Genomic DNA, 26,879 nt, shown 5'->3' on the forward strand with positions numbered 1-26,879 from the left:
GTCATCGCCACAGAGCACAACTCCGACACACCGCCATCACCATTTCGGTACAAACATGTTGGAGAGGGCACTCTCCTCCCGCCGCGGCACTCTCTTCGCCGACGACGACGAATCTTCCGCCTCCGCTGCCAACGCTGACGAATCCAAGACCAAGAAGAACAACAACATCCTCTTCCGCGCCACCAACAGGGCTTCCAATTACATCTCCCGCCTCCTCGGAACCACCGCATCCGCCTCCTCCTCCTCCTCCACCTCCTACTGGCTTTGCGCCGCCGTGTTCCTGCTGCTCGTGGTCTTCGCTGCGTCCTCGTTGCTCTTCACTTCGCGCGGCTTCGTCTGCATCTCGTCCTACAACCCCGTCTCTCGCGCCGGATTCTTCGGCCTCGACGGCCTCGCTTCCGATTTTGGAACCCTCGGCGTGCCCTGGTGTAAGTTTCTACCGTCTGATCTGATCTCACTTCTTTTTTATCTTAGGGTTTGTAATTTTGTCTTGATTCGGTTTTCGTTTGGATCGAGAGTGCGAAATTTAAAATGCTAGCTAGATTGTTTCTGGAAGATCAAACTGAACTGTTAAAATGTGATTCATTTAATTATTTCCGGATCCTGATCCTGATTTGAGCTACATTCCTTAATTAGTTGTTTATGGATTTCGCATTATTCACTTCATTAAATTCTTTATATTAAACAAGCTCAGTTCAAAGATAGCGGCAATTCTAATTAGTATTATTATTTTGATATGCTATAAATGAGCTCAATAAAGCAACCGTTCATGAGATTTTGGAGCTGAGAATTAGATGTTGATTTTATGACATTTTATGTCCCTCTTTTTGGCTTAAGTCAGAAGGAAAACATTGTTGAAGTTTGAATATACACTTTGAAATCATTTAGTCGTACACTTTGTTTTTGCTGGATGCTTATAGTCTCATCCTTGGTAAAGGCAGATCGAAACTTGGTAAAACAGTAGAATGGACATCGAAAGATCTGCTTAGAGCTTTAGAAGAATTTGTGCCTATATATGAAACTCGGCCAATCAAAAACAACATGTATGGGATGGGTTTTGACCACAGCTTTGGGCTTTGGTTTATGACCCGGTGGTTGCAACCAGAACTGATGATTGAGAGTGGTGCTTTCAAGGGACATTCAACTTGGGTTTTACGGCAGGCTATGCCGGACAGACCAATTATTTCTCTTTCACCTAGGCATCCGGAAAAGTATCTGAAAAAGGGACCTGCCTATGTTGATGGAAACTGCACATATTATGCTGGAAAGGACTTTGTTGATTTTGGAAGTGTTGACTGGCCCAAAGTGATGAAGAAACATGGGATTACTGACCTTAGTCGCGTGCTTATATTTTTCGATGACCATCAGAATGAATTGAAAAGGTTACTTCCAAAATCTTTGACATTCTTGGTTCAATAGTTGATTGTTCTGATGAAACTTCTGTTGCTTATTATTATTGTTATTTTATAAATGTTAATGAGCAGAGTTGAGCAAGCCTTGAAAGCTGGATTCCGACATCTTGTGTTTGAGGACAATTATGACACTGGAACTGGTGACCATTATTCATTGAGGCAGATATGTGATCAATCTTATATAAGTGGTGTGTAATATCTCGCCTTCCTAGTGTATTATGATATTCTAATGAAATTTCTTTTCCTGTCAGTATATTCTAGTGAATTTAATTACATTACAATATACATATACTGGCACAAGCGTGGTTGGTATTTGATCTCAATTATAGATCCATAATACCCTTTGGCCAAACTAAAAAAAATATTTGACTTGAGGACTGTGTTATGGCATTGGTTACTATATGAAGTGAGGGATTTGAAGCTGGAGAGAAAATTGTGGAAAGTTGCATAAAAATCAGAAGTGGGTTATCTCAATACTAGAAAACTTACTGAACTTGTTCCTTTGTTTATGTCAGGCGGTGGACACAGCTGCTTTAAAGACAGTGACGAAGCTAGGGTCAGATCGAGAAGGAAGAAATTCTGGGAGAAAGCAGTTGATATCGAAGAACTGTGTGGGCCAGATGAAGCATGGTGGGGAGTTAGAGGCTACATGCGTGATAACTTCAATCACAGCAACAAGCCAATATCATATGAACAACATTTCCAGAACAGCCGGTATATTGAATCTATTCTCGATGTTTACTGGGAACTCCCTCCTGTTGCCGGGCCTTCCCTAACCCATCAAACAAGGTATGATCCTGCTCGTGTGTCTAGTCCTATCGTTGAAGATGGGCGATATGGCTTGTTCCAAAGGCTTGGTTTGTCCAAATTTGACAACTCTGTATTTAATGGATACACTCAAATGGTTTATCTACAGATATCTAAATAGTCATTTAGATTTGCTTAGACGGGGGTATGGATGTAGTAGATGAGTTTTGTACCTGTATTATGTACGAATTGTTGCTTCAGCCTGATTTGGCTTAAAATGTAGTGTTCTTTTATTCTTATTTTCCTCTTTTTTTGAAATTCAAGCTAGTCACCTTTGCTCACTGCTCAATTCTTCCTAATTTGGTTTATTTACTTGTTCTTGTTAATGTAACTTTGTCTTGGTATTTTATAGACTCACGACCACGAGTTCTGTTTGCTAATCGAAATGGTCTAGCTAGTAGCTAATGCAAATTTTTGTACATATGTGCCGTTCATTTCTTATTTTCTCGAGTCAAAGATATAACATTAACGACTAGCATGGAGACTAAATTTCCACAGTCGTCCTTAAGATTTATGATTTTTACTATTTTAGTCTCTCAAATTTTAAGATTCACTATACTGGTTCGCAAGATCCAGCTCCAGGCACTATATTGGTTCCTGGATCCTTTTCAGCGTTGAGTCAATGAACGAAATATTGAGTTAGTTTTGACTTGTAACGTTAGACACATGGCTAAATAGTATTTTTTGGTTTTAGCTCTTAAACAAGGCAAAAACGAAGTTGTTTTGAAGAATAAAGGGATATATGTACATCATATAAACTCTTCTTCCTCTTTTTGTTTTTGTCTTGTTTAAGTGTCAAAACAAAATAACACTGTTTAGCCATATGTCAAGTATGGTAAGTCTGAGTCAATTCAACATTTAGTTCATTAATTCAATACTAAGAAGAATCCAAGACTAATATGGTGCCCACAACTGAATCTCAAGAATCAGTATAGGTCATTTTAAAATTGAGGAACTAAAATAGTAAAAATTGTGAATCTAAAAGACCACTTTGGGAATTTAATCCATTATTTTCGTTAGTATCTACTTAAATAGTTGAAAATTGATAACCAATTTTGAGAAGTTACTTTTACCTAGATGTAACAAATCTTCGGGAAGATTTACTTTGGAAAAAATATCACAACCAAACTAAATTAGATTCTAAAGTGACGAACTCAATCAGTAACAATTTTAAATTAATTAATAAATTAAAATCACAAGCCATTTTATTTAGGTAGTTTAACACTTTAACATGTATGGACACATGTTAAGGTTATCAACCGAAAAAGTTAATATAAAAAGAGTTTAATTTTCAATGCATTTATTAAATAAAAACTTCAGTTTTATTTAAGAAAAAGTACTCCCATTAATAATAACCTTAATATTTTTCCTTAAGAGTTAAAAAAAACCTTTGATAACAAATTTCACTTTCTAGTTTCTTAAGAGGAGCTTTTCTTATGTTCTGTTAAACGATGGGTAATTTATTTTTGTGAAATATTGATTACTTTGCTTTTAAAAAACACCTAAAGATTGGGTTTGTTTAGTATTCATCATGAGAGTGAAGTAAACAACTATGTGGATAAACAGAGTGTGTTCTTGAAATCTAAAATAATGGGATAATTTTGCAAAGCTAACAACATTTCAAAGCAAAGATGTAAGAGTGTATTGAGTATCTAATACAATATGCCAGCATAAGCAAATAAATAAAAGAAAGAAATAGCACAACAAGCAATTCTTTTTATACAGCAACAGGAATCCAAAGTTACACAAAATATAGAGAACAAACAAAATATATATATAAATATTTGTTTATATATGATCTGGAAGTCTCCAGTTGAATTCTACTGGTGGTGGAAGAAAACTTGTCAGGCTATAATAAATGCACAAAAACTGAGACACTGAATTACATATAGTAGCAGCAGTGTTTCTTATCAGCAACAGAACCATCATAAATTCAAACTCCTTTGTAAACATTTTACTATAACTATAAATTTTTTTAAACAAATACTTCAGTATGGTTCAACAATTTCTGCACTAGTTTTGGCTCTTTGATTTTTCCACTGCTCTTGGAGCTGCAACCAAAACAAATCACAACAGAATCTTTAAGCAATCTTGAATCTTAATCTAGTAATCCAACATGTTTAGTGTAAGATGTACCTAGTCCAATTGCCTCAGACCCTTTCATGATCCTCAGTCTCCTGCATGAGTCAGTGAACATCCTGCATCAACAAAGAATTTGTTTATTAAAATTGGGTATAATCTTTAAAGGAATAACATGTAAAGCAAAAATGCCACATACAAACCAAGATGTATATTTATACATACAAATTCACACTTTTTCCCCAACTAAATAATTGATTATCAGAATAATCAAACATGCTATAGTAGAATAATTAAACTTGTTTACAGTAATATGATTAAAAAATTTATATAAAATTTGTAACAAAAATAGAAATAACATACTCCCAAGGAACATCTCCCACAAGCATCCAATCTCCATCCTTGTCTTCATAAGTAAGAACATATTCAGAGCCATGGAGAAGATCCCTCAAAGAGCTCTCACTTAATCCATCTTTTCCAGGCAGCCCAGGAGAGTTGCACTGACCTAATTTTCCATTAAAGAAGTTGCAACTCAAACTAAAGAAAAAAATTGCTTATAAAGAAAAGGAACAAAAAAAAAGTAGTTAAAGAAAATACCAATGGTGAAGCAGCTAAACATCTTCTCAAGAGCTGAAGAAAGTTCCTTATAGTTGCTATAGGTTTTGAGATCAACCTTTCTTAGATAAGGAGCACCATCCATGCTTACCTTCACATACAAACAACCAAATCCCGGTTTCCCTTCAGCTTCATCATTGTTCTTTGTCAAATTAGAGGCCATGGTGTTCTTTCGAAACGATCGAATTGGTGGCCACCCCACAACCTGTGCCCTGTTGAAAAAAATGGAAATTTTGATATATCAATAGCCTCCAGATTTGAATTTCCATGCAGAGAAGAACATACACAAACTATATCACACTGAAACATAAAAATTTAACTAACAATCACACTAACTATGAACAATTCTTTTTCAATCATACTAAGATTATCAGAAATACATTCAACATAGTGCATAAAACATAATATCATAGTAGCATTTTAATTTGGCATTATAATTTTAAATTGTTTGAGAAGAAAACAACATTGTAACAGCCAATCAGACTAGTAATCAAGCAACCAAAACATGAAATCTGCACCAAGTTGACTTACTTAGAAGCAGGAGCACTAGCATGTTCATTAGTAGCAGGAAGTGGAGGGTTCTTTTCCTGAAGAGGCTTGGACTCTTTGATGGATTGTGAAGCAGAAGCAGGGGTGTTAATGGAATTTCCTTGCTGGGTGCTAATGCTTTTGGGGTCCAATGGAGGCTTTCCAACAACATTCCCTGATCCTCTTGGTGAAAACAAAGCAGAAGGTTTTCCCAAGTCAGAGTCAGATCCATGAGCATCAGAGAAAGCCCATTTAGCATCAATGGCATCAGAAAAGCCTCTCTTAGCACCAGCCACATGGACATGGTGGTTCATGACATTGTTGTTGTTATTGAGGTTCCCAAATAGAGAGAGAGAGACCCCAGAAAGTGGTTTTCTCTCTGGAGACTCAGAACCTGGTAGGCCAAGCCTTAACTCAGTCTCCTTGAAGGTCTTTCCATCTTCAGAAGAAGAAGAAGATGATGATGAAGGTATCTTCTTCTTCTCTGCTAAGCCTATGTAATCATGTTCCAAAGGTGTAGACATCAAAATATGGCAACACTCAAAGATTCAAACCTATGCAACAAGGGTGAAAACTTAGTATATGTTTTGTGTCACTAAATAATATACACCAGAGAGAGAGAGAGAGAGAGAGAGAGAGAGAGAGAGAGAGAGAGTTGAAGTGTGCTTGAACAGAAGTTATTATTATGGTGTGATATTGATATGAATGAAGAACTGTGCCTTTGTTAATGTGGAAAAAAGAACCTTCTTGAGCCTTGCCTTTGTTAATTATAATTTTGGTGATATTAATTAAATCACTAATTCAATTTTTTAACAAAGAAAAGAAAACTAACTTTGATATGCATGTATGAAAATCAATATTTGTCTACATCCTAATGAAAGTATATATATATATATATCATATACACCACAGTCTAAAATTATGATATAGATTCTACACTAATTGAAAGTAGGCACTATAGAAAACTAACTTTAGTAAAAGCTTTTTTATTTAAATAAAAATACGTATTAATTTTTTTATTTTGTATACATATATAGCAAAATATTTATGATTTTATGTATTATTAATTAGCATATAGAACAACTTTGTAGGTATAGTCTGCAAAATTAAATATTTATTTAAATAGAAAAAAACCATTTAATAACTGCCACTTTTTAATATTCAAAATATTATTATCTTAAAAATAAAATCACATATATTATTTTTATGGAAGGAAAAGTATAAGGTACTAACATATTATCTCTGTTAATTTATTGTCAATAATAATTAATTATTATATTTTAAACACATATATAAAGAAATACGTTTAGAAAATATATTTATAAAGATACTTTTATTAAATATAGTCATAAAAAATATATTTTTATTAGACACATCCACAAAAACACTTTTATTAAACATAATTATAAATAAGAGTTGACAAAAATTAGCTGAATACTATTGATAACGTAGCGAAATTGTTTATGAAAATCAAATTAAAGTGTTCCCATACATGTTCAATCATATAAAACAATCATGCACATTCCCATCTTTATTATTTTAAATTATATACATTGTTGTCCATGTAATTTGAAGTATTTATATAAATACTTAATAAATCAAAAAATACGCGCAATTATATATTAATCACACAAATTAAAATTGATTAACCATTAAGTAAAATAATTTTATTGAGATGAAAAACATATGATATATGATGTATCATGTATGTATATTATTGTATGAATTCACAAGTGTTTTTTGCTGGAAACAAGCTTAGCTTGTTATATGAATCATGATTGGGTAGTGTATATATATATATATATAGGTAAGTATTATAATTTTAGTATAGGTAGTGAACAGTTGTATCATTAAAGGTACTAAGATACATTACATTACATTAATATTAATATAATAATATATATGCAGGAACTTAGTACGAGGGAATAGCAGCATAAGAGGTTCCCCGGCAACCTTTTAAGCAGTGTTCCACTTTAAGATTAACATGTCCTAACATGAGTGTATTTAGTAGTAAAGTAAGAAGACAAAGTTCCAAAATGCAAAAAATGAAAAGTCAAGGAATAATAACTGTGAGTGACGGTGCAGTGAATCCATTTGAATGGCACGCCCGTATCAAAACGTATCGAATCATAATAATTAATATTGTGAAGCCTCCAAAAGTTGGAAAAGAAAACACTCTCATCCAACGGTGTGTAGTAATTACTCATTTAATTTATGCAAACAAATATCTCATCATTGCACATATTTCATTTTTCATAAATCATATATCTATCATCTCCATCTTGTCTATCTTTTTTGTCCATATTTTTTTATTTGTTTGGCTGTCATTCTAAAAAAAAAATTAAATAATATTTTTTAAAAATTTTTTTACAAAAATAATAAAAATGATTAAATGTTTGAATATTTTATATAAAAAAATTTTTATTATCAATTATGTTTGAGTAAAATAAAATAAAATTATTTTTTATTTATTTATTATGTAAAAAATATTTTTTTAAACAAAAAACTTTTTAAAAAAATGTATAAAAAATATTTTTTTATTTTTCTAATACTTTTATTTTTACTATTAAAAATTTGCCAAACACATTAAAAATTAAAAAAATCTTTTTCATTAAAAAAATATATTTTTTATCGATTTAATAGCGACTAAACAAACACTTTCTCTTTTTTACTGTTTACTGTATATATAGACGGGTTATTTTTTGTATTCTTAGTATTACAGTTAATATTAGGGAAAATTCTACTCCCCTCCTCTGTGAGATGTTAAAATGACACTCCCCTCCCCTCTATTTTATAAATGTACATTCCCCTTCCTTTTAACTTTTAAAAAACCTCCTCTTTAATCCATTTTAAACTTTTTGTGTTAACTTTATCCATTTTTTAAGAAAAAATAAATTATTTTTTGAAAAAATATCCATTAACAAAAATTTTTATTTTTTATCATTAAATTTTACTTACCAAAATACCCTTTAATAAATTATTTTTTATTGATTAAATTATATTTTTATTAAAATACTTTTAAAAAAATTAATAATTAAATTATTTTTTTCTAAGATATCTATCCTTCAATAATTTTTTAATTATTAAATTATGATTTTACCAAAATTTTTATGAACAATTACTTTTATATTTTACTATTAATTTTTTGATATCAATATATATTATTTTAACATTAAATAAAAAAATTTACCACTGTTAATATATATAACAATTAATATATATTGATATTAAAAAATATTTAACACAAAAAATTTAAAAAGGATTAAAGAAAAGGTTTTTTAAAAGTTAGAATGGAAAGAAATGTACATTTATAAAATAGAAGGGATGGGAGTATCATTTTAACATTTCGCAGAAGAGGGGAGTGGAATTTTCCCTTAATATTATTCATAGTCTTAGTTTCAATTCACTCATACTCCCTCGTTTTAATTATTTATCAGATAGTTAAGTCAATAGAGATTTTCTTTGCTTTTTCATTCTCATTTTCCGTTAAGATTTATAGCTGACAAGATATTTTGCATGAATTAACAAATTTGTTAAAATTGTACGTAATTTTAGTTATTAGAAAAATCCTACTAGCTACCTCAAGGAACGAGCTGAGTTTGCATTGACAATTATTATTATTATTATTCACGTATATTTTAAAAGTAAAAGTAAATTTTAATTTCAATACAGATAATAAAATAGACCGGTAGCTAGTAGTGCGATACATTATTAACGTTTTGAATTCAAAAAACACTTCTATATATTTTTATTGAGTAAAGCTAGGAACCAAAAGCATATCAGCTAAAATTCAGCCAAATACCTTTCGATGAATTCAAAATCTTTACGAGTTAATATATATGGATGTTTCTTCTACTAAGTATGAGAATGTTTCTTTTTCATATTAAATGGATGTTTTTTATGTATTTTTTGAATGTGTTTGACAAAAGGGAAAATAAATTTTGGATCGGGCTTGCTGAAAGGGTTCCGTGATCCCAGAAGTGATTATTGGAGATTTGAAATATATTAGTCAATGAGAGATTTTATTCAAAACGACAATTAATAACAAACATTAAAAATTAAATTAATTAATTTAATATTGTTTTGTTTATCTTTTGGCTGATCCCTTTTTGGTTCCATATACTTTTCCATTTTTATTTAATCATTAAAACTGTCATGAGAAATAGTTTCGTTAAATATATATATAACTTTAAAGAAGAAGCTAAGTTAAGATAGTGTAAAAGTTAGTGTATGTGGGTATTTGCATATATTTAAGGGAAAATAAGGAAGCAAGCTAAGGCATGATTGGAAAATCGTTGGTAGTTGAAAAAGCAAGAAGTATGGGATTAATGATCTTGTCCAAAATTGATGCTGATACTGACATACATGCAGACACAAAACACAGCACATAGTGTAGTAGATTAGATAGTAGCTAGTGTGGTTCATACTTCATACATATATCTTATCTAGTTATGTATTCCAAACCTAACTTGTTTGTGCAATTTTAGGTACGCGACGGCGGAGAAACACAGACACAGGCAGCTGTATCTTACTGTTACATTATTATCACACCATTTATTTCCTTACCCATCAATTATTATTTTTCATAACTCTTTTTTAATGTTATTTTCCTTACATTAATTCAATAACGGCCTTGGTACAATGCATTGCAATCACTTCTGTCCCCACCTATATATCCATGCATATATATGGTAGTTAGTTCCACCATTTTACCTTCATATACATATACATATAAGACGGAGTAATTATTAACTAGTTGTATAACATGAAATAGGAAAAGTATAGGTATCAATATATTATCTGCTATTTTATTGTCAATAATAATTAATTATTATATTTTAAATACATGTATAAAGAGATACATTTAGAAAATACATATATAAAGACACTTTCATTAGACACGGTCGTAAAAAAATGTATTTTTATTAGACACATCTACAAAGATATTTTCATTAAATATAGTCATAAATAAAAATTGGCAGAAGTTAGCAGAAATGCTGTTGGTAGCAAAATTATATGTCATAACATGTATATCATGGATTCATGGTACTCTAAGATACATTGACAATAATATGAGACACAACACGATACTCAACACCGACACACAAATTTTAAAATCTTATATGATACGGGACATACATATAAATATAAAATATTTTTTGAATAAATCGTAATAATATTTTGATATTTTATTAATATTAAAATATAAATTAATTCTTTAATTATTTTTAATATTTTTTATAATATAAAGTATTTAAAATATTTTTAATTTTAATACTTAATAATTAAATACATAAAATACGCATATCAAATGAATATAAAAAAAATGTCGTATTCAAATGTGCCTATATACGAATATGACGAATCAAAAAAATGTTTATACTCCCTGGAAATCAAGTGACTAATTAATGAGAATAACTTAGAAATAAAAAAATATTGGCACAGTCAGTGCATGCACTATGAATTAATTATTACTTAATGTTAATTAATACTAAAATTGGGAGCGTTATTGTTGGCAGCATATAATGCAGTCAAAAATTCACATCAAACCACCGACTAATTAACTTGACAAAAAATATGGTTTAATTTTGATTAATTTACTAGTATTTTATCATAGGTTTTCAATCATATTCCCTTCCTCATACTTAGTTAAACGTTAGATGAATATGTTAGCGAAGAAAATAACTTTTATATATTATTATTAACTTGGAGGATGATAAATGATATATAAAAATATGTAATGAGGGTGGTGATATGATAAAAAAGAAAGGGTGGGTCATGGTTGCTGGGTTGCAATCAGAGAAATCTTTAATGAGGTTTTGTTTTTAGGTGGAATGATGGATTTTGAGGATAGATTATGATGACAATAACAACTTAGTGACTTTAACATGCATGGACCATCCTGTCCCTTATTGCTCCCCACGCCTTCTCTAAAGTGTTCTTAGAACTTCGCTGGCACACTTTAATTTTATTCATCAAATACAACTAAATCCTCTCCCCCCTTTAATTTATATCTCTCATCTATATATACATGCATCATCATAATGTATGTCATGACCTAATAACTAATCAAAAAGGCTATATGTTAAGTTCATTCATTCATTCATCACTACGTTCCTCGTTAATGTAATTACTAATTCACACTTAATTTTCCCAAACCTTGCCACTTCTAGCTCCTTATTATTATCACTTTACAATTAATTTCGTCAAAAATGTTGGGTCAACCGTGGGGAGTTCTCGACAATCGGGGAGATTTCGAGGAGGAATCAAGTGAGAGAACATAAGATGAGAAGACACCACATCCAACTCAAAACTTTAAGGTGTCAAGTTAATGGGTCTCTCATCTTTTAAACTCCTCACTCTTCCATGCTTTCTTAGATTTGGAACTAACTTCAACACTCCTCATACTTGCAACACTAACAAAAAACTGTGTGCCCTAAATCATGTAAATTCAGCTAGCTAGCTTCAAAGTCATCATAAAATTTAATTAGAAAATATTGTTATCCATTTTTTTTTCCATTAGTCAACAACATATATATAGTTTGATACAAACAAGAGTACATGTAACATCACTATCACAATAAAAGCAGTTAAGACTGCTCATTGAACTACCATAGCCCTTTCATAATCTTATGACTTTAATTAGCAAATTAAATAACAAAACGACTCGTTACCAGCATAGTTGAGAGCGGAAACTACTTTCATAAATTTCCAACATTCTTCTTAGTATGTGCACACTGTACTAAATTGAAAATATTTGATAATAAAAAAAATTAAAAACATTCATAATTTATCTTAATTAATAAATATTATTTATTAATTATTACGATAAATAATAAATATTAAATAAGACAAATTTTGATGATTTTTTTGTTTCTTTAATATTATCGATACTTAATAACAAAACTATTCAAAATTATTTGGCCAAACAAAGCAAACATCAGACTTTCTATTTATGCCATAACTTTAGATGAGATAATTTTGTTACAATTAGAATTGGTAATAAACTAATTAACTATCCAAAGTCAAAATTCAATTTCGGCCGCAATCGTCACTTCATTTTATTTTATTTTTCAATAATGTTCATTGTTAATAAGTAGCATTAATTATTGCATGTATAATGTTCATTGTGTCGGTACTCCTTGCTTTTTCGGCAACCATAATTTCATCATGTTTTCTGAAACTGCCTCGATATACATCTTTTAATTTCTACTGCTTTTGAGTTTTGAGGGATAATTATTGAGCAATTTATTGAGCAATTTATTGAAACTGTTTCATCTTTAATCACATAGTCTCTAAAACTAACAGCAAATTACAAGTTTCTGAGTAAAGAAAGAAAAATTAATATCTAATTAATAATGACATGGATAATGATAGATAGATATGTACGCAGTAACAGTACAATAACTAATAGTCCTTATGTTTTAAAAATAACTATCGATTAATATGATTTTTTTTTATACATTTTAAAGTTAATATATTTAGACCTGTTTTACATTATTTAAGCACATTATTTTTTAATGTGTTAAAAACTATGTTTAATCCGTAAAAAAATGACGAAATTAATCTCTAAAAGATTATTTATTTTTTAAATTGATTTTTAAAAAATTTTTGTTTTTAAATTTATCTTTCAAATATTTTTAAGTTAGTAGCATTAAACTTTTCATCACTTTTATTATTGATGATAGTATCAAAATTTGTTAATATGACAAATAAAATGACATTACAGTACTATACTTACTTGAAAGTTATATTAGTTTTCTAATATAATAAATTTATAAAATTAAATCAAATCAACTTTAAATTAAAGAATTTTAATGTCTCAAAAATCTCCTTTAATTTAAGATTAATTCGATATAATTTCATAAATTTATCATCAAAAGTCAATTAATACTAAAAAAAAGCGAATATGATAAAAAAATTAATATAACTATCTTAACATTTTTAAAAGATAAATTTATTTTAAAAAAAAATATCTTTTAAAGATCAATATTAGTGATATTTTCATAAATGAATTTTCCTATTTACTCTTTAATCTGTGCTCTAAACTCTTGAAAGGTGAACAAAGTGTGGTAGTGGCCGGCAAGTTAATTAATTAGCCTTGAAAAAAGTATTAATAGTAGTCATGGCAATTCTTTTCTTCACTTTTCTTCTTTCACTTTTTACTTTTTTTCCAATACAAAATTAAATGACAATATTTTGAGATTATATAATATCATCATTAGAATAATTAACCTAAAGATGAAAATTATATGGAAAAAGAAAAGAATAAAGAAGGAAAAAGAAACCACATAGCCGTTTTAATTGACTATGGTAAGGAGCATTCCAAGTGGCACTATAATTGACATATATAAGAAATAAGATCCACAATGGTATACCAAGAATAAGAAAAGAAAAATAGTGGGGCTATTCCAGTGAAAGATTCACTGTTATCTATCTATTGTGATGTTTTTTTCCTCTGCTCCTTTGGTGATAGTATGTGATTCTCTAATCCACTTATTTAATTACTTTCCGTTTTAAAATGACGGGGATATCTCGTAAAGATGTGTAAAATATTTTTTGTAAAGATATTTATACGTATTATTATTGTACGTATTAATGAATTAATTATTTGTTAATTTTTTAACAAATTAGAATAAAACCGATTTTTTTAACAATAAATTTAATATTTTTAGGAATTTAATTGTATTTTTAAATTTTTAGGGATTTAAATGTCAGAAAAGCAAAAAGTCAGTGATATAATTGTCTTTTTATCAAAAAATTTAAAGATATTCAATTTAGATGGTATAATTCGATCCGATTAAATCAGGTCTAATAATTATAATGCAAACATTTGAATTTATTATTGTTGCTATAATAAACCAATTTAATAAAGATGTCCAATAATAACATGACATGTGTGAACGTCTTTTAAAAAAGACATTTTTAGTATCTTTATTAAGGTGGTCTTCTAAAAATATTAGTTGTACATTAAAATTAATCGTTAAAATTAGTCATCAATGTATTTGTATATAAATATATATATATAATTAATTTTTTTTCGTATGTTTTTTTTTTTAAGCCAAGTGTGAAGGGTAATGGGACCCTTTTGCCGTCCACCATTGCTACAGTGAGAATGTTATGTGCATAAACAATGCCAAATGCAACTCTCTTTCACTCAAAAAGAGGATTCTCTATGTTCTTTGATTGTTAAGGCAGTGAATATTTTGGTCTCTTATAATAATTAGTAGTTTCATATATTTTCAAATTATGAAAATAGAAAATTCTTTTGATCTTCACAAAAAAAAAAATCTTTATTTATTCCTTAAAACTTCAGCCAAATTAAATTAAATATTAATTAAATACTTAATAATATAGTACGAGAAAATCTTAGGTGACTTGTTAAATATAAAGTAAAAACTCAGGTGCAATCGACTTCACGTGAAATTGATAACTGAGGCTGTTAGATGATTTAACTTATTTAACTAAATTTTTATCTAACGGCTCTCAACTACTACTGCACCTGAGTTTTCACCTAAATATAATACAACATGCAAAGTAAGCCTATGAATTTTCTTGTTTCTCCTACATAGTTAGCTTGTTCACGTATCTACTTATCTCACCATGCATTCTCAAATTTATCTGCTACTTCACTTTTACTTCCATGGATCTCTTTATATATACGTGGATAAGTAGATTCAACAAATTAAAAAAGAATTTCATGGTAGATATAAAAACACAAATATTCTTGTGTGCCCACTCCAACTTTAATTTTTAAACAGCATCATATGCACTACTTCTATGTTTTTAATTATTGTATTAGAAACAATTGATAAAAAAAATAAGTAAAAGATAAAAATTTATATTTTATACTATAAAAATAGCATTTAAGAGAAATGTAATGTTGAACACGTCAAAAAAGTTAATTTATGCACATCATTATTTTTAATATCTATATTAACATGCAGCTCTATATATAGTTTTGGTGATCACACCTCGCACCCGCATGCATTAATATTATTCTTGATATTTCCTTGTCTGGTTATTTAATTTGTGGGCTAATTCATGAAGCAGAAATAAACAAGTAGATAGAATATAATTGTAAGGTGATAGCGACCAAAGAGATTTAGACTAAACCATGCCAAATAATTGACCCTCAACAGTTTTTATATCATCAATTTCGCTAGATAACTAATAGAAGTCTAGCCAACAATAAATCAATAAATATTTTTAACTGTATTTTATATTAATTAATTATAATTAATTAATAATTATTTAAAAAATATAAAATTATTAATTATTAATTACAGTTATTTAAAATTATTTAATTAAACTTTTTTTTATATGTGTTCAAGAAATTTGGATATCTCACAGCTTAGTCATCACAAAGCATTATTTTGATAAGAGGAAGTATAGAGAGCTAATAGAGTATCTGTATAATGTGTACAATAGGAATATAGACAGGGACGGATCTAGAAATAATATTATGGGGGCCAATAATACATATAATATTAAAAATTATGTAAAAAAATAATATAATATAAAATGTATTACAAAAATATACCGATAGATAATATATTTTAAAATAAAAAAATATGTGTATACTTTTTACTAACGAAGTGGTCGATTTTTCGTATCATAAAATTCACCAATATCATAAAATTCACCAATAATAGAATTTGTGTCAAATTTTTTAGTAATTTTCTTTTCAATATAATTAAAAGACAATTAGCAAAAAATTCATCTTTTATTTTGTTTTTAAGTTATTTTTCACAATATTTATAGTTAAAAAAAATCTCTTAATTGTAGCAGTTGAAACAGAGAGAATTAATATTAAATGAATAAAAAAAACTGCCATAAGAAGAAAAAGAATTCACTTTATGAGATTTGAAAATTTTTATTTAATTAAAAAATATTAATAATAATATTTTTTTCAGATTTTTTTAATATTGTTACTTACTTTTTAAATATTAAAAATTATTAATATTTAAATTAAACTGGACTTTTATTTATACTAGACTAAATACTAAATAATTTTTTAAAAAAAATTAAATTATACATAATAACTTATTACTATTAAAGAAGGTTGGGGGGCCGAGGCCGCCACTCGCCCTCCCTTATGTCCGTCCCTGGATATAGGGATGTTCGGTTCAGTAGGATATCAGATGTTTATTATTTCTAGTATTCGAATGGTTATTCTGAATAATATGAGTGTATTGTGTTTAAAAAATTAGTAATATTTTACCCTGAATATTTATTTTTTAACTCATATTGAATCAAATAAATACCCTATTGTACACATTATACAAATACTCTATTGGCTCCCTAGCAGAATTCTTTTGATAATATATATTCAGTTAACCGATCGAATAACAATGTGAAATAATAAGCAGCTTTTTTATATTACATAAAGTTATAGCTTTGAGCACTATACATGATCGATGAAGAAGATTCATAAACCATAATCATGTATGCTATTAGTTTGTGGTATATAGTGGTGCATTATTTCCAAAATCTCACGAGGTAGGCGCGCGTGTTTAAAAGTTTTAAGAAACCTACTATATATGATACTTCAAATCACTAACAAATTAATTAGGATCTTAATGAATCATATATATATAAGATGTTCATGTATATATTCTTGTTAAACAAAAAATAAAATGATATAAATAATTGTTCAGTACTATTAGCCTGCCTTTGTTTTTAAGGAGAGGACAAGACACTGATGGATAGAGATACAAAAATTTGTGTTTTTATATTCTGTTTGGTAATAAATTAGAACAAATTATGAAAATTCAATTTATTCTTATTTTTTTCATTAAAAAAATTTGAGATGAAAAATATAATAATAAATAATATAATTACTAAAAATTAACAAAAATAATGAAAGAAAAAATAAAAAATAAGTTGTGTCTCTTGTTAGTGTCTCTGTGTCCTTCCTGTCAAGATGGACACAAAATACACTAATTCAATGTCTCTCGACACATTGTCTCTATCCATATCTCCTCTGCCAAACACGATTTTGTGTCTCAATTCCCTTTCCTATAAACAAATAAGGTCTTAGTGTTGTATGTGTTGTGTTCCCTTTTACTACTTTTCTTGATTTATTTTTCCAAAGTAGAATCCATGTGTTTTGGTACAAATTAAAGAATATGCGGTATAGACTTTAGTCATGGTTAATGGATGGAAGACCCGAATACTGCGCTTTTAGCCATCACACCACCAGTGATAACTTGTGAACAAGTTCAACTCTATAATCATTCATTCATTCATTCATGTCACTCTCTTTCTTTCTCTCCACCAACCAAACGCACTACACTCTTAATTTCCCTGCCAGCAGCCTCCTAAGTAGAGTGCTATATATATATATTTACAGCGACAACCCTATTTCTGAGTGGAACTTATGTGTGTACGTTTGGAATCTTTTCATGCCCAAAAGCCTTTCAAAAGTTGCAATTATTATGTGTACATGCCTCGCCTTATGGACACTACATTATCTTATTATCATCCTTTTTTACTTTAATTTCTTATCTTACTATATAGTAGCAAAATTATGCCATTTACACAATCATTGAATTTAAAGGTAATGATGTTAATCTAATCATCATAGCAAATAGTAAATTGAGAATGGAAACTTTGACATGTGTGTAACTTCAGCACACCCCAGCAGCCCAGTAAATGGAAAAATAACATGATCTTTCTGAAAATGGGATTAAAGTATCATGATCTTAATCCTTTAGTGTTTTGGGTAATGGTGGCAACCAATTAATGGGAGGAATGAACCAATAGATCTGCAGAATATCACATGGACTAAGGTGGTAATAAAATTATTTCAAGTTAAGTTGGATTTATTTCGTTCCAACAAAATAATCAATTACTTGATTAGGTGGCACAGCAGCAGAGACATTTTTCAAGCTTTTTTCTTTTTTTTTTTTTGTTTTTTCTTGTATGAAGTGTTATTCTATGATTTTAGCTTGTATTGGACATGGTAAGGCCAGTAATCTTCAGCAGCAACTGAAAACTATGGGCTTTTAACACACACTACAATTGGGCTTCACAGGGTTTTAAGCAAACACTAATATATTTACAGTAAAATTCAATGTAGAAAATATTAAGAATATATGGTCGATATGTCCGAGTGGTTAAGGAGACAGACTCGAAATCTGTTGGGCTTTGCCTGCGCAGGTTTGAATCCTGCTGTCGACGTTTTATTTTCTGTATACTTTTTCTTTTTTAGAAGAAAAAGACCAAAAGGACCTTTCTTGAGCTGCTTTGGTTGAAGCAAGTAGCAAGTTGGGGAATCGGTTTTGATAACCGTTCTGTGTTGGTTGAAGCAACGGAACGGAAGCAGCTAGAAAGTAGAAAGTAGAGTTGAGAGAGGTGAAGAATGAATCGCAATCCTATATTCCTCAAATCTTCAACTTGTCGTTAACACTGTTATCTTGGATTGGATATACATAATCATAATCATATATCTATCTGTTACTATTCGGTGCGGTGAATGGACAGAGAGCCACCGTCCTCGAGTGGCGGCACTGCCGTCGCTGGAACCACTGCTCCAACAGAATCATCATCAGCACCGCCACAAGATGCTTGGATTCACACATACAATTCCTTTCTCCCTCTCTGGCCCTCTCTCTCCCACTCTCCTCAGGTTAGCTCTCAGCTCCCTTTCAATTCGTTAGGGTTTGCTTTCGCCCTTATCAATCTCAACTTTTCTTCTTCAATTCGTAATCGCGCTGATTTTTGCTGCAGTCTACGATTCCGATTACGATATCGAGAGTTAACCAGGTTGATGCTGCAAGATTGGATGTGGAAATGTCCGCCATGTTGAAAGAGCAGCTTGTTAAAGTCTTCTCTTTAATGAAGGTAAGCTTTTGCCTTTCCTTTTTACTTCATTTTTTGCTGCAAATGTTCGAGCTTCTTGTAACGTATTTCAGAGTTTTCTTCATTCCTGTGTTGTTTTTGTCTTTGCTTGGGATTAGCCAGGAATGTTATTTCAGTATGAGGCCGAGCTTGATGCTTTCCTTGAGTTCCTTATTTGGCGCTTCTCAATTTGGGTAGATAAGCCTACTCCAGGGATTGCTCTCATGAATCTCAGGTACAGGAATGAGCGCGCAACCGAATCCAGACAAAAAGGTAACATGTACTTTCATTTGTGTGCATTTTCCCTGATATTATGCTTAATTTGGTCTGATAAGATGTTCATCCTGGCAAACTTCTTATAATGCTGATTTTATGATACTTTGTTCACAGTTAGAACTGGTTTGGAGGGACCAGGACTTACTGTAGCTCAGAAACTTTGGTATTGTATTGCCACTGTTGGTGGTCAGTATATTTGGGCTCGTCTACAATCTTTCTCTGCTTTTCGAAGATGGGGTGATACTGAGCAGGTATAGATTTTGTGTTTTATGGTCTTTTTGGGGCCTCACTGCAATCTTGTTCTGTAAACCTGCAGATGGAAGTGTATTGGAATGAATCTAATTTATGTTTTTTTTTTTTTCAGAGGTCATTAGCACAGCGTATATGGATCTTGCTACAACGCGTAGAAGGGATTTATAGAGCTGCTTCATTTGGAAACTTGTTGATTTTTCTTTGTACTGGAAGGTAATTATTTCAAGAACTGGACAATTGCGTCCCATAGGATGAGATGACGAGTAATGTGTATCTTATCTTATTGTGTGTTATTGTGAAGCAGATATAGAAATCTTATTGAAAGAGCCTTACGAGCAAGGCTTGTATATGGGAGCCCGAATATGAATCGCGCAGTTAGCTTTGAGTATATGAACCGACAACTAGTTTGGAATGAATTCTCGGTACCTTTTCTTCTCTCCTTCAATTTTATTCTCCATTTTTGGTTGGATATTGCATGTTAAATCATAAATGTGATTTTTCCTTTTGATTTCTATTTGAGAATTGAGACAAATTAATGTGAAAGATGTGGATTGCTAGCTGATTGGACCATTCTAGATCAATCAAAGGGGTGCCGATTTCTACTTTCCAATTTTTCATGATATAACACTGCTTTCTTAAGAATATTAGAAAGTTTTCACAAGTTAAATGTCCAGTCTTTGTTCTGTTTTTGAGGTGTGATGTTAACTCTGAGTTGAAGATTTTGGACAAGTCTATTATGAAATGAATTAATGTCACAAAGTATTTATTGTTTTGTGATATGGAAAATCCTACGAATTTACTTACAATTTATCATGTAATTATTCCCGGTTCCAAAAATTGTTGCTGCATACCTTTGGTTTTTTTTATAGCACAACAAAAATCAATTGTCAATTGGGTAGATTTCATGATATTGTAAGTTAACATACGGCTCAAGGGTCAGTCTTTACGGACTACAAGATGGAAACTTATACAAAGTACTTATACTATATTTCGTGCATAACAAATTAATAATGCACAGGGTTTTTTCTTTTTTATTTTTAAATGCTTCTGGATTTGCTAGAAATCAATTTGTGAGCCTGTCTTGTTCCTCATTTGTCAACGCTTTGGTGTTTATGCCATGCTCTGATGGCAGGAAATGTTGTTGCTGCTTCTTCCTCTACTTAACTCATCGTCTGTTAGAAATCTCTTTCGACCATTTTCTAAGGACAAATCTTCAAGTTCAGCTGAGGACGACACACTATGTCCCATTTGCCGGGCTACTCCAACCATTCCTTTTGTTGCAATTCCTTGTCAGCATAGGTGAATGAATCTCTAAAATGTCTTAGTTAAGGACATTAATTTAATCGAACTTATGGTTGTGGAAAGTTTTATCTTTTTCATATCATTATAGACACCCTTCAAATTCAGCAGTTTATTATCATAGGAAAAGTGCTAAGCATAATTATTTTTGTGGCAGATACTGTTACTACTGTCTTCGGACGCGATGCGCTGCTGCTCCATCATATAGGTGTTCGAGGTGCAGTGAGCCAGTTAGTGCAATGCAGCGGCATGGTGGTGCCCCAACGGAATGATGATATTATGAGAAGAGGAGAAGGCTTCCGATATCTCCATACAGAATTAGCAATATAAAATACTGCCTGAAATTGTGGCTGTATTCTTTTTTCTTTTTCTTCTTCTGTTTTCTCCATTATTAATTCACATTTATTTGCAAAAGGAATCATATTCCTTATTAGTATCATATTGTCATGGGTTGAATGGGGTGTATGAGCCCTTCCAGCAATGTCATCATACATATAGTGCAATAAACCAGTGGTCTTCCGAGTTTATTTATGCTTTCACATCACTTACACAAGCATCACTCATCACTTAATAGCAATTAGCAATATCAATGGGAAGCTATACATATTTTTATTTTTGGTTTTTTCTTTTTTTACCCTCGAGTCCAAGCCCCGTCAATAAAAAGAGAAAAAAAATTGTAAAGCGCCTATGGTGCTTCCTTGATAAAAAGAAAACAAAAAACCGTAAGGAAAAAAAAAAGGGGACAAAGTAGTCATTTTCATTCCATGTAAAATGTCTATAAGCCACCTGCCAAGCTTAATTTGAGTGCCTTGTTTGACTCAACAGTTGAACTACATGAAAAAAGATTGCTTTTGCCTTCGAATTATTGTTATCTACATGCTGATAGCTTTAAAATTCATCCTGCCAAATTCGGTCCAAACCCTTTTTAATCTTTCTTTTTCCTTATGTTTTTGTTGTTTCCATGCATCATGCATTAAACAAATAAAAAGGGATTGGTAGATATCACTTAGCTTCAAGGCTGTTGGTGAGAGACCAAACTTTCTGATGAATATTCTTGATTAGAAGACCACTAGTCATATATTTAAGTCATAGCTTGCGGCTTATGTGTTGAATTAGTAACATTTAATCCTTTTGCTTGCTGTTTAATTAAGATTCTTACGAACTCAAACTAAACATATTATTTATAGAAAGAGAGAATCGTTTACTTCCATTCATGGTTTTGGGTGTATGTCTCAGTTATATTACACATCAATTTGAAGGTTATTTGGTGAGGTCTAAATAAAGGCATAAAGACGACATAGACAAAAGTATGCAGTGGGAACCAAAAAGTACTTATAAACATACACAACCATGTGCTACTCTTATTCTTTTTTTGGCGTTTGGAAATGTAATTTTCTTTTTGTTGCATCTCACCCATTTTTGTTTTCCCTCTTTTGGATTTTTGTTCGCTACTCTCTACTATCTAACTAACTGGGTCATGTGCGTCTAATATCATACCACATGGAATACTTTGCAATGCATATCAAAATTATTAATGTGGCACGTTAACAAGAAATAATCTAGATATCTCTAGTTATTAAGATATGCAATGGTATATAATGTGATATGAGACACAAGAGAACAAAAAATTGGAATATATAGTTTAGGAGTGTTGCCCCAACAAATTCTTTTTATTCTTAGATGGTTATTGAGATGTATATTTCGTTTAGCGGTTAAAATGGGCTAAATTTATTGGTCAATCTATTTATTCATTTAAATGGTTAGAACTTTGTCTTTAAAATTAAACCCATTTAAATTTTGGGTTAAACGGACTTAGTCCGATTAACCAAAAAAATGACGGGATAAACGGTGGACTAAATGGGTGACCGTTTATTTTTTTTTATATTTAAAAAGAAGTACTTTTTAATTGATATTTTTCATGATTCGATTCGAAAATTCGATCCATCAACTAAAAAAAATTATTTTTAAATTTTTTTTACCTAAAAATGATATTTTTTGTTAAAATATTTTTAAAAAAATAAAATAAAAAGATAAATGGACTGACCCGTTTAACCCATCGAGTTGACTATAAATGGTCAGGCTAAAAAATTATGGCCTATAAATAAAGCGAACTTAAACGGACTAACTTATTTAACCCACAGACTTAACGAACCGAACTTAAATAGACGAAACTAACTTGTTCGACAGCTCTATTTTCACTGCCCTCGTAAATGAATATTAATGGATAAGCTATTTCTACACTTGATACTTAGAATTAAATGTGCATCATGCACGATGACTTGTCACTTTTGATGAGTGTAGAATCAGATTCATTGAATGATATATAAAAGTATAAAACTAAAATAACTATACATTCATGGTCATGCATGTGGTTTTTTTTTTAGCAACATGTATTTTCTCGAAAAATATTTATTTAATTAAAAGACATAGAGTGGGCAGCAGCTTTTGCGTGCTACTTTATGAAAAAGCAAAAGCAGGAACAATAAAAAAAAAAAAGAAAGAAAGAGAAAGCAAGTAATTATTGAGTTTGTTGAAGTGATCCAAGATGATGAGTAACTAGTATTTCATTGAATTGCAGCAAAAAATGATGGGTGGGAACCCTAACCCTAACTGGTGGAATATCCCTCATCATCATCATCAGTATCTTGTTTGCAGCACTGGGGAAGATGACTATTCACACATCAACATTAACATGAACTTGCTAGATTTCACTTGTAGCAAGAAGCTACCACCATCACCACCAGCAGTATCCTACAAGGTTGGTAATTTAATTTATTACATTTTGACATATATCATCCAAATGCAAATGAATAATGAATGGAATGTATCATGTATGTGTAGTGTAATAGTAGTAGAATTATTAGCACTAACAAGAACAAGAACAAGAAAGGTAGGGTTTCAAGCCAACAACATCTCATCAAGGTGAGAAAGGAGAAGCTTGGTGATAGAATCACATCCCTTCATCAACTTGTTTCTCCATTTGGAAAGGTACACATAACACATTCATTCATTCATTCATTCCAAAACCATCCAAGGTCAATATATGTGTTAAAGATATAACCATTCATGTTATCTCTTTCTATCAAGTTAAACTTACTTTTAAAAGAGTGATTTCATGACAATATGTATTAATAATGAATTTGCAGACTGACACAGCTTCCGTTCTATTGGAAGCAATTGGATATATAGGATTCCTTCACTCTCAAATTCAGGCACTGACCTCTCCTTATTTGGACAACACCAATAATCCACACTCTGTAACTGTAAGTACCCATCATGTTTGGATATATTTCATAGGTGGAAACTCAGGTGCAGTCGACTTCACGTGAAATTGATAGCTGAGAACCGTTAGATGATTTGACTGATTTGACTAAATTTTCATCTAACGACTCTTAACTATCAACTTCACGTGAAGTCAACTGCACCTGAGTTTTCACCTATTTCATGACTTGCAAGAGTTTAATTAGATAATAGTCAAACAGGATGGAGAAGATAGTAAGAATCAGGAAAAGGACTTGAAGAGTAGAGGCTTGTGCTTGGTTCCAATATCATGCACCCAACATGTTGGAACTCAAGATAATCATCATGCTGCCGGTTACTGGCCATCACCATTTGCCACCGGATCTTAATCTCTTTTAATTTGGAATCCTTGTGGAAAAGAAAAGGTTGATTGCTCAAGATGCTACACATATGTCGTTCATGATTATTATTATTGTTACGGGATCGGAATATATAAAACTAGCAATGGAGTAATCTCTCTAATCTAGTTAGGAATTCAATAATTGCATATTGAGTTCACTATATATTTCTTTAATTTGTTATTCAATGATGATAGTTTTATTTTATTTTATTTTTCTTTTTCATTCTAATCTTCAAATATATATTAGAGTAGTGGAACACAAGAACAACCGATGAAGACGAAAATATGAAAGAATAGAAATTAAAGCACACAAAATTCATGCTATGTATAGGATAATGCTAGAGAGACAAGAAAAAAACAGCCAGAACTTGTCTTATTTAGCATTAATTAATTGTCGCAATAATTAATGAATGCTAAATAAGTCAAATTATAGCTGTTTTTGGCTGATTTTCTTTGATTACCAAACATTTCCATTATGTATAATCTACTATTTATTTATCTTCATCTAAAAATTAAAGCTTAAAAGATGATATAACGGGTATTCATATGGCCCATGAACATCACTCTCAATAAGAATAATGTATAATTTGGACCACTTTTTACGATTAAATTAAAATACTCAAGTACTTCCATGCCCCATCTCTTCACGCTCCTATGCTTTCATCATCCTGACGCTGCATCTTGCATCATCAATCTTAATTAATCCCACTTTGGAATTTAAAGCCAATGGAGTGGTGGCTGGTAATTACCTTTTATTATTTGTATATATGGTCATGGGCACACTCTGAAATAATGTTAATTAATTGTGTGTGGAGTTTATTTGATTTAAAATCATACTTTTAAAGGAGCTCAATTATGTTTATTCTTTTTAAGGGGAAAATAAAAAAATAAAACTACTCCCATCCATACCTCATTCAAGAGCACTTTGAATGGTTAAAAAATGAAAGATTCTTTTGGGTAGCAAAAGAGAAGGTTTGAAAAGTTATTTAACCAAGGAAATTATTTTTGCACCTTCTATTGTTTTTATATAAATCAATGTACCCAAATAAACACTTTATGCTTCATTGTTTTTTTAGTATATATACACAAATGGTAGCAGTACGTTGCATGAAGCATGGAAATATAATTAAAAGAGTATAAAGAAGAGTACTAAAGATGAGTATTAACAAATTATAATCAAAAGAGTATTAAATTTTAATACATAAATTTAAATTTTTTTCAAATAAATTATAATTAAAGAGTGTTAAAATAATATAATTTCGAATGATATAAATTTATATATTTTTTTAGTAATTTTTGTCTAAATGTAATTTTAAATAATGTAATCTAAGCAACATTTATTTTATGGGAAAAGTTCAGTATACAAGCGATTAGGGCTTGTAACTATTACAAGTTCATTAACGCCTAATCCACCAAAACGCACTGCAACTCTTACGTCACTTACACGCGAGATTAGGGCTTGTAACTATTACAAGTTCATTAACGCCTAATCCACCAAAACGCACTGCAACTCTTACGTCACTTACACGCGTTATATAAAGATCCTGCGTTTGTATAACTACCAAATTTAAAAGATTTGTTTCCTTCTTCGTTTTCCTTCTTTCCGAATTTCATCGTTCTTCTTCTCGCACGTCTTCCCTTGATTTTTCGATCGTTCTTTTTCTCTCATTTCTCATTGGTTTGTTTTTCGTTATTGACGTTAGTTCCTCTCTATAACTCCAGTTTCGTTTTCTTTTCGATTTTCTGATTTCTGAAATCAAAGTTTGAACTCGTTTTGAAGATAATAGATGATTCAACTTCATATTGTCAGTTGAATCAGGGCGAAGTAGATTATGAATTTGAATCTAACGAAGTTCCTGAGGTTTGATTTACATACGATTACTCTGAATTTTGTTGCGGTAATTTGTATAGCATTGTGTAGCTGAATAATTCGTGAACATTGACTGTGAGACTAACGCGTCAACATAAATCTGTGGATTGAATGTAATGTATTAGTTTTGATTGATTATCTGAAATTTATAGCAGACGCTCGGGTGTAGATCAAAACTTTTTTGGGTGTATTTTTTCGGGAGTGTGGGTGTATTTACAGTTTATGGCTTTTTCTGTTATTTTAGCTGAGTTATTGT

At 30.6% G+C, this 26,879-nt stretch overlaps 4 protein-coding genes and 1 non-coding gene across 6 annotated transcripts; 4 read left to right on the top strand and 1 right to left on the bottom strand.

Annotated features, from left to right (window-relative positions):
* Positions 1-6: 6 nt before the first annotated feature.
* LOC107459731 (uncharacterized) lies at positions 7-2,500 on the top strand. The gene is made up of 4 exons (XM_016077977.3): positions 7-428; positions 938-1,382; positions 1,485-1,600; positions 1,928-2,500. The coding sequence occupies exons 1-4, from the start codon at positions 56-58 to the stop codon at positions 2,338-2,340; spliced, it is 1,347 nt and encodes a 448-aa protein (XP_015933463.1). The 5' UTR covers positions 7-55; the 3' UTR covers positions 2,341-2,500.
* A 1,415-nt stretch (positions 2,501-3,915) lies between these two features.
* LOC107459732 (auxin-responsive protein IAA27) lies at positions 3,916-6,103 on the bottom strand. Its single transcript, XM_016077978.3, has 5 exons — positions 5,445-6,103; positions 4,896-5,125; positions 4,662-4,803; positions 4,356-4,417; positions 3,916-4,270 (listed from the first exon to the last, which is right to left on the bottom strand). Exons 1-5 carry the CDS (start codon positions 5,963-5,965, stop codon positions 4,233-4,235), a joined length of 993 nt encoding a protein of 330 aa, XP_015933464.1. The 5' UTR covers positions 5,966-6,103; the 3' UTR covers positions 3,916-4,232.
* Positions 6,104-18,544: 12,441 nt separating this feature from the next.
* TRNAS-CGA (transfer RNA serine (anticodon CGA)) lies at positions 18,545-18,626 on the top strand. The gene has a single exon. It is a non-coding gene; the product is annotated as a tRNA-Ser (tRNA).
* Positions 18,627-18,687: 61 nt separating this feature from the next.
* On the top strand, positions 18,688-21,640 carry LOC107459885 (peroxisome biogenesis protein 2). The gene is made up of 8 exons (XM_016078189.3): positions 18,688-19,074; positions 19,176-19,289; positions 19,406-19,559; positions 19,677-19,813; positions 19,927-20,027; positions 20,119-20,236; positions 20,947-21,113; positions 21,271-21,640. The coding sequence occupies exons 1-8, from the start codon at positions 18,922-18,924 to the stop codon at positions 21,383-21,385; spliced, it is 1,059 nt and encodes a 352-aa protein (XP_015933675.1). The 5' UTR covers positions 18,688-18,921; the 3' UTR covers positions 21,386-21,640.
* Positions 21,641-23,601: 1,961 nt separating this feature from the next.
* Positions 23,602-24,976, top strand: LOC107459587 (transcription factor bHLH133). 2 transcript variants are annotated; one of them, XM_021128196.2, is made up of 4 exons: positions 23,602-23,871; positions 23,955-24,101; positions 24,260-24,376; positions 24,588-24,976. In XM_021128196.2, the coding sequence occupies exons 1-4, from the start codon at positions 23,698-23,700 to the stop codon at positions 24,630-24,632; spliced, it is 483 nt and encodes a 160-aa protein (XP_020983855.1). In that variant the 5' UTR covers positions 23,602-23,697; the 3' UTR covers positions 24,633-24,976. The 2 variants fall into 2 exon arrangements, with proteins under 2 accessions (XP_020983855.1, XP_015933305.1); XM_016077819.3 differs by having other exon boundaries at positions 23,611-23,871; positions 24,596-24,976.
* The last annotated feature ends 1,903 nt before the right edge of the window (positions 24,977-26,879 follow it).

Source organism: Arachis duranensis, chromosome 7, assembly GCF_000817695.3.
Source record: "Arachis duranensis cultivar V14167 chromosome 7, aradu.V14167.gnm2.J7QH, whole genome shotgun sequence".
NCBI classification, from domain to species: domain Eukaryota; kingdom Viridiplantae; phylum Streptophyta; class Magnoliopsida; order Fabales; family Fabaceae; genus Arachis; species Arachis duranensis.

What these genes read in the sequence shown, in the direction of transcription:
- LOC107459732 (XM_016077978.3), bottom strand. Translation starts at nt 5,965, where the DNA reads ATGTCTACACCTTTGGAACATGATTACATAGGCTTAGCAGAGAAGAAG. An exon ending in GCTAGTGCTCCTGCTTCTAA is followed by an intron (nt 5,126 to 5,444) that starts GTAAGTCAACTT and finishes TTTTTTCAACAG; the next exon opens with GGCACAGGTTGTGGGGTGGC. An exon ending in GTTTAGCTGCTTCACCATTG is followed by an intron (nt 4,804 to 4,895) that starts GTATTTTCTTTA and finishes ATGGAAAATTAG; the next exon opens with GTCAGTGCAACTCTCCTGGG.
- LOC107459885 (XM_016078189.3), top strand. Translation starts at nt 18,922, where the DNA reads ATGGACAGAGAGCCACCGTCCTCGAGTGGCGGCACTGCCGTCGCTGGA. An exon ending in CTCTCTCCCACTCTCCTCAG is followed by an intron (nt 19,075 to 19,175) that starts GTTAGCTCTCAG and finishes TTTTTGCTGCAG; the next exon opens with TCTACGATTCCGATTACGAT. An exon ending in TAGTTTGGAATGAATTCTCG is followed by an intron (nt 20,237 to 20,946) that starts GTACCTTTTCTT and finishes CTCTGATGGCAG; the next exon opens with GAAATGTTGTTGCTGCTTCT.
- LOC107459587 (XM_016077819.3), top strand. Translation starts at nt 23,698, where the DNA reads ATGATGGGTGGGAACCCTAACCCTAACTGGTGGAATATCCCTCATCAT. An exon ending in CACCAGCAGTATCCTACAAG is followed by an intron (nt 23,872 to 23,954) that starts GTTGGTAATTTA and finishes ATGTATGTGTAG; the next exon opens with TGTAATAGTAGTAGAATTAT. An exon ending in TTGTTTCTCCATTTGGAAAG is followed by an intron (nt 24,102 to 24,259) that starts GTACACATAACA and finishes ATGAATTTGCAG; the next exon opens with ACTGACACAGCTTCCGTTCT.
- LOC107459731 (XM_016077977.3), top strand. Translation starts at nt 56, where the DNA reads ATGTTGGAGAGGGCACTCTCCTCCCGCCGCGGCACTCTCTTCGCCGAC. An exon ending in AACCCTCGGCGTGCCCTGGT is followed by an intron (nt 429 to 937) that starts GTAAGTTTCTAC and finishes TCCTTGGTAAAG; the next exon opens with GCAGATCGAAACTTGGTAAA. An exon ending in TGATCAATCTTATATAAGTG is followed by an intron (nt 1,601 to 1,927) that starts GTGTGTAATATC and finishes TGTTTATGTCAG; the next exon opens with GCGGTGGACACAGCTGCTTT.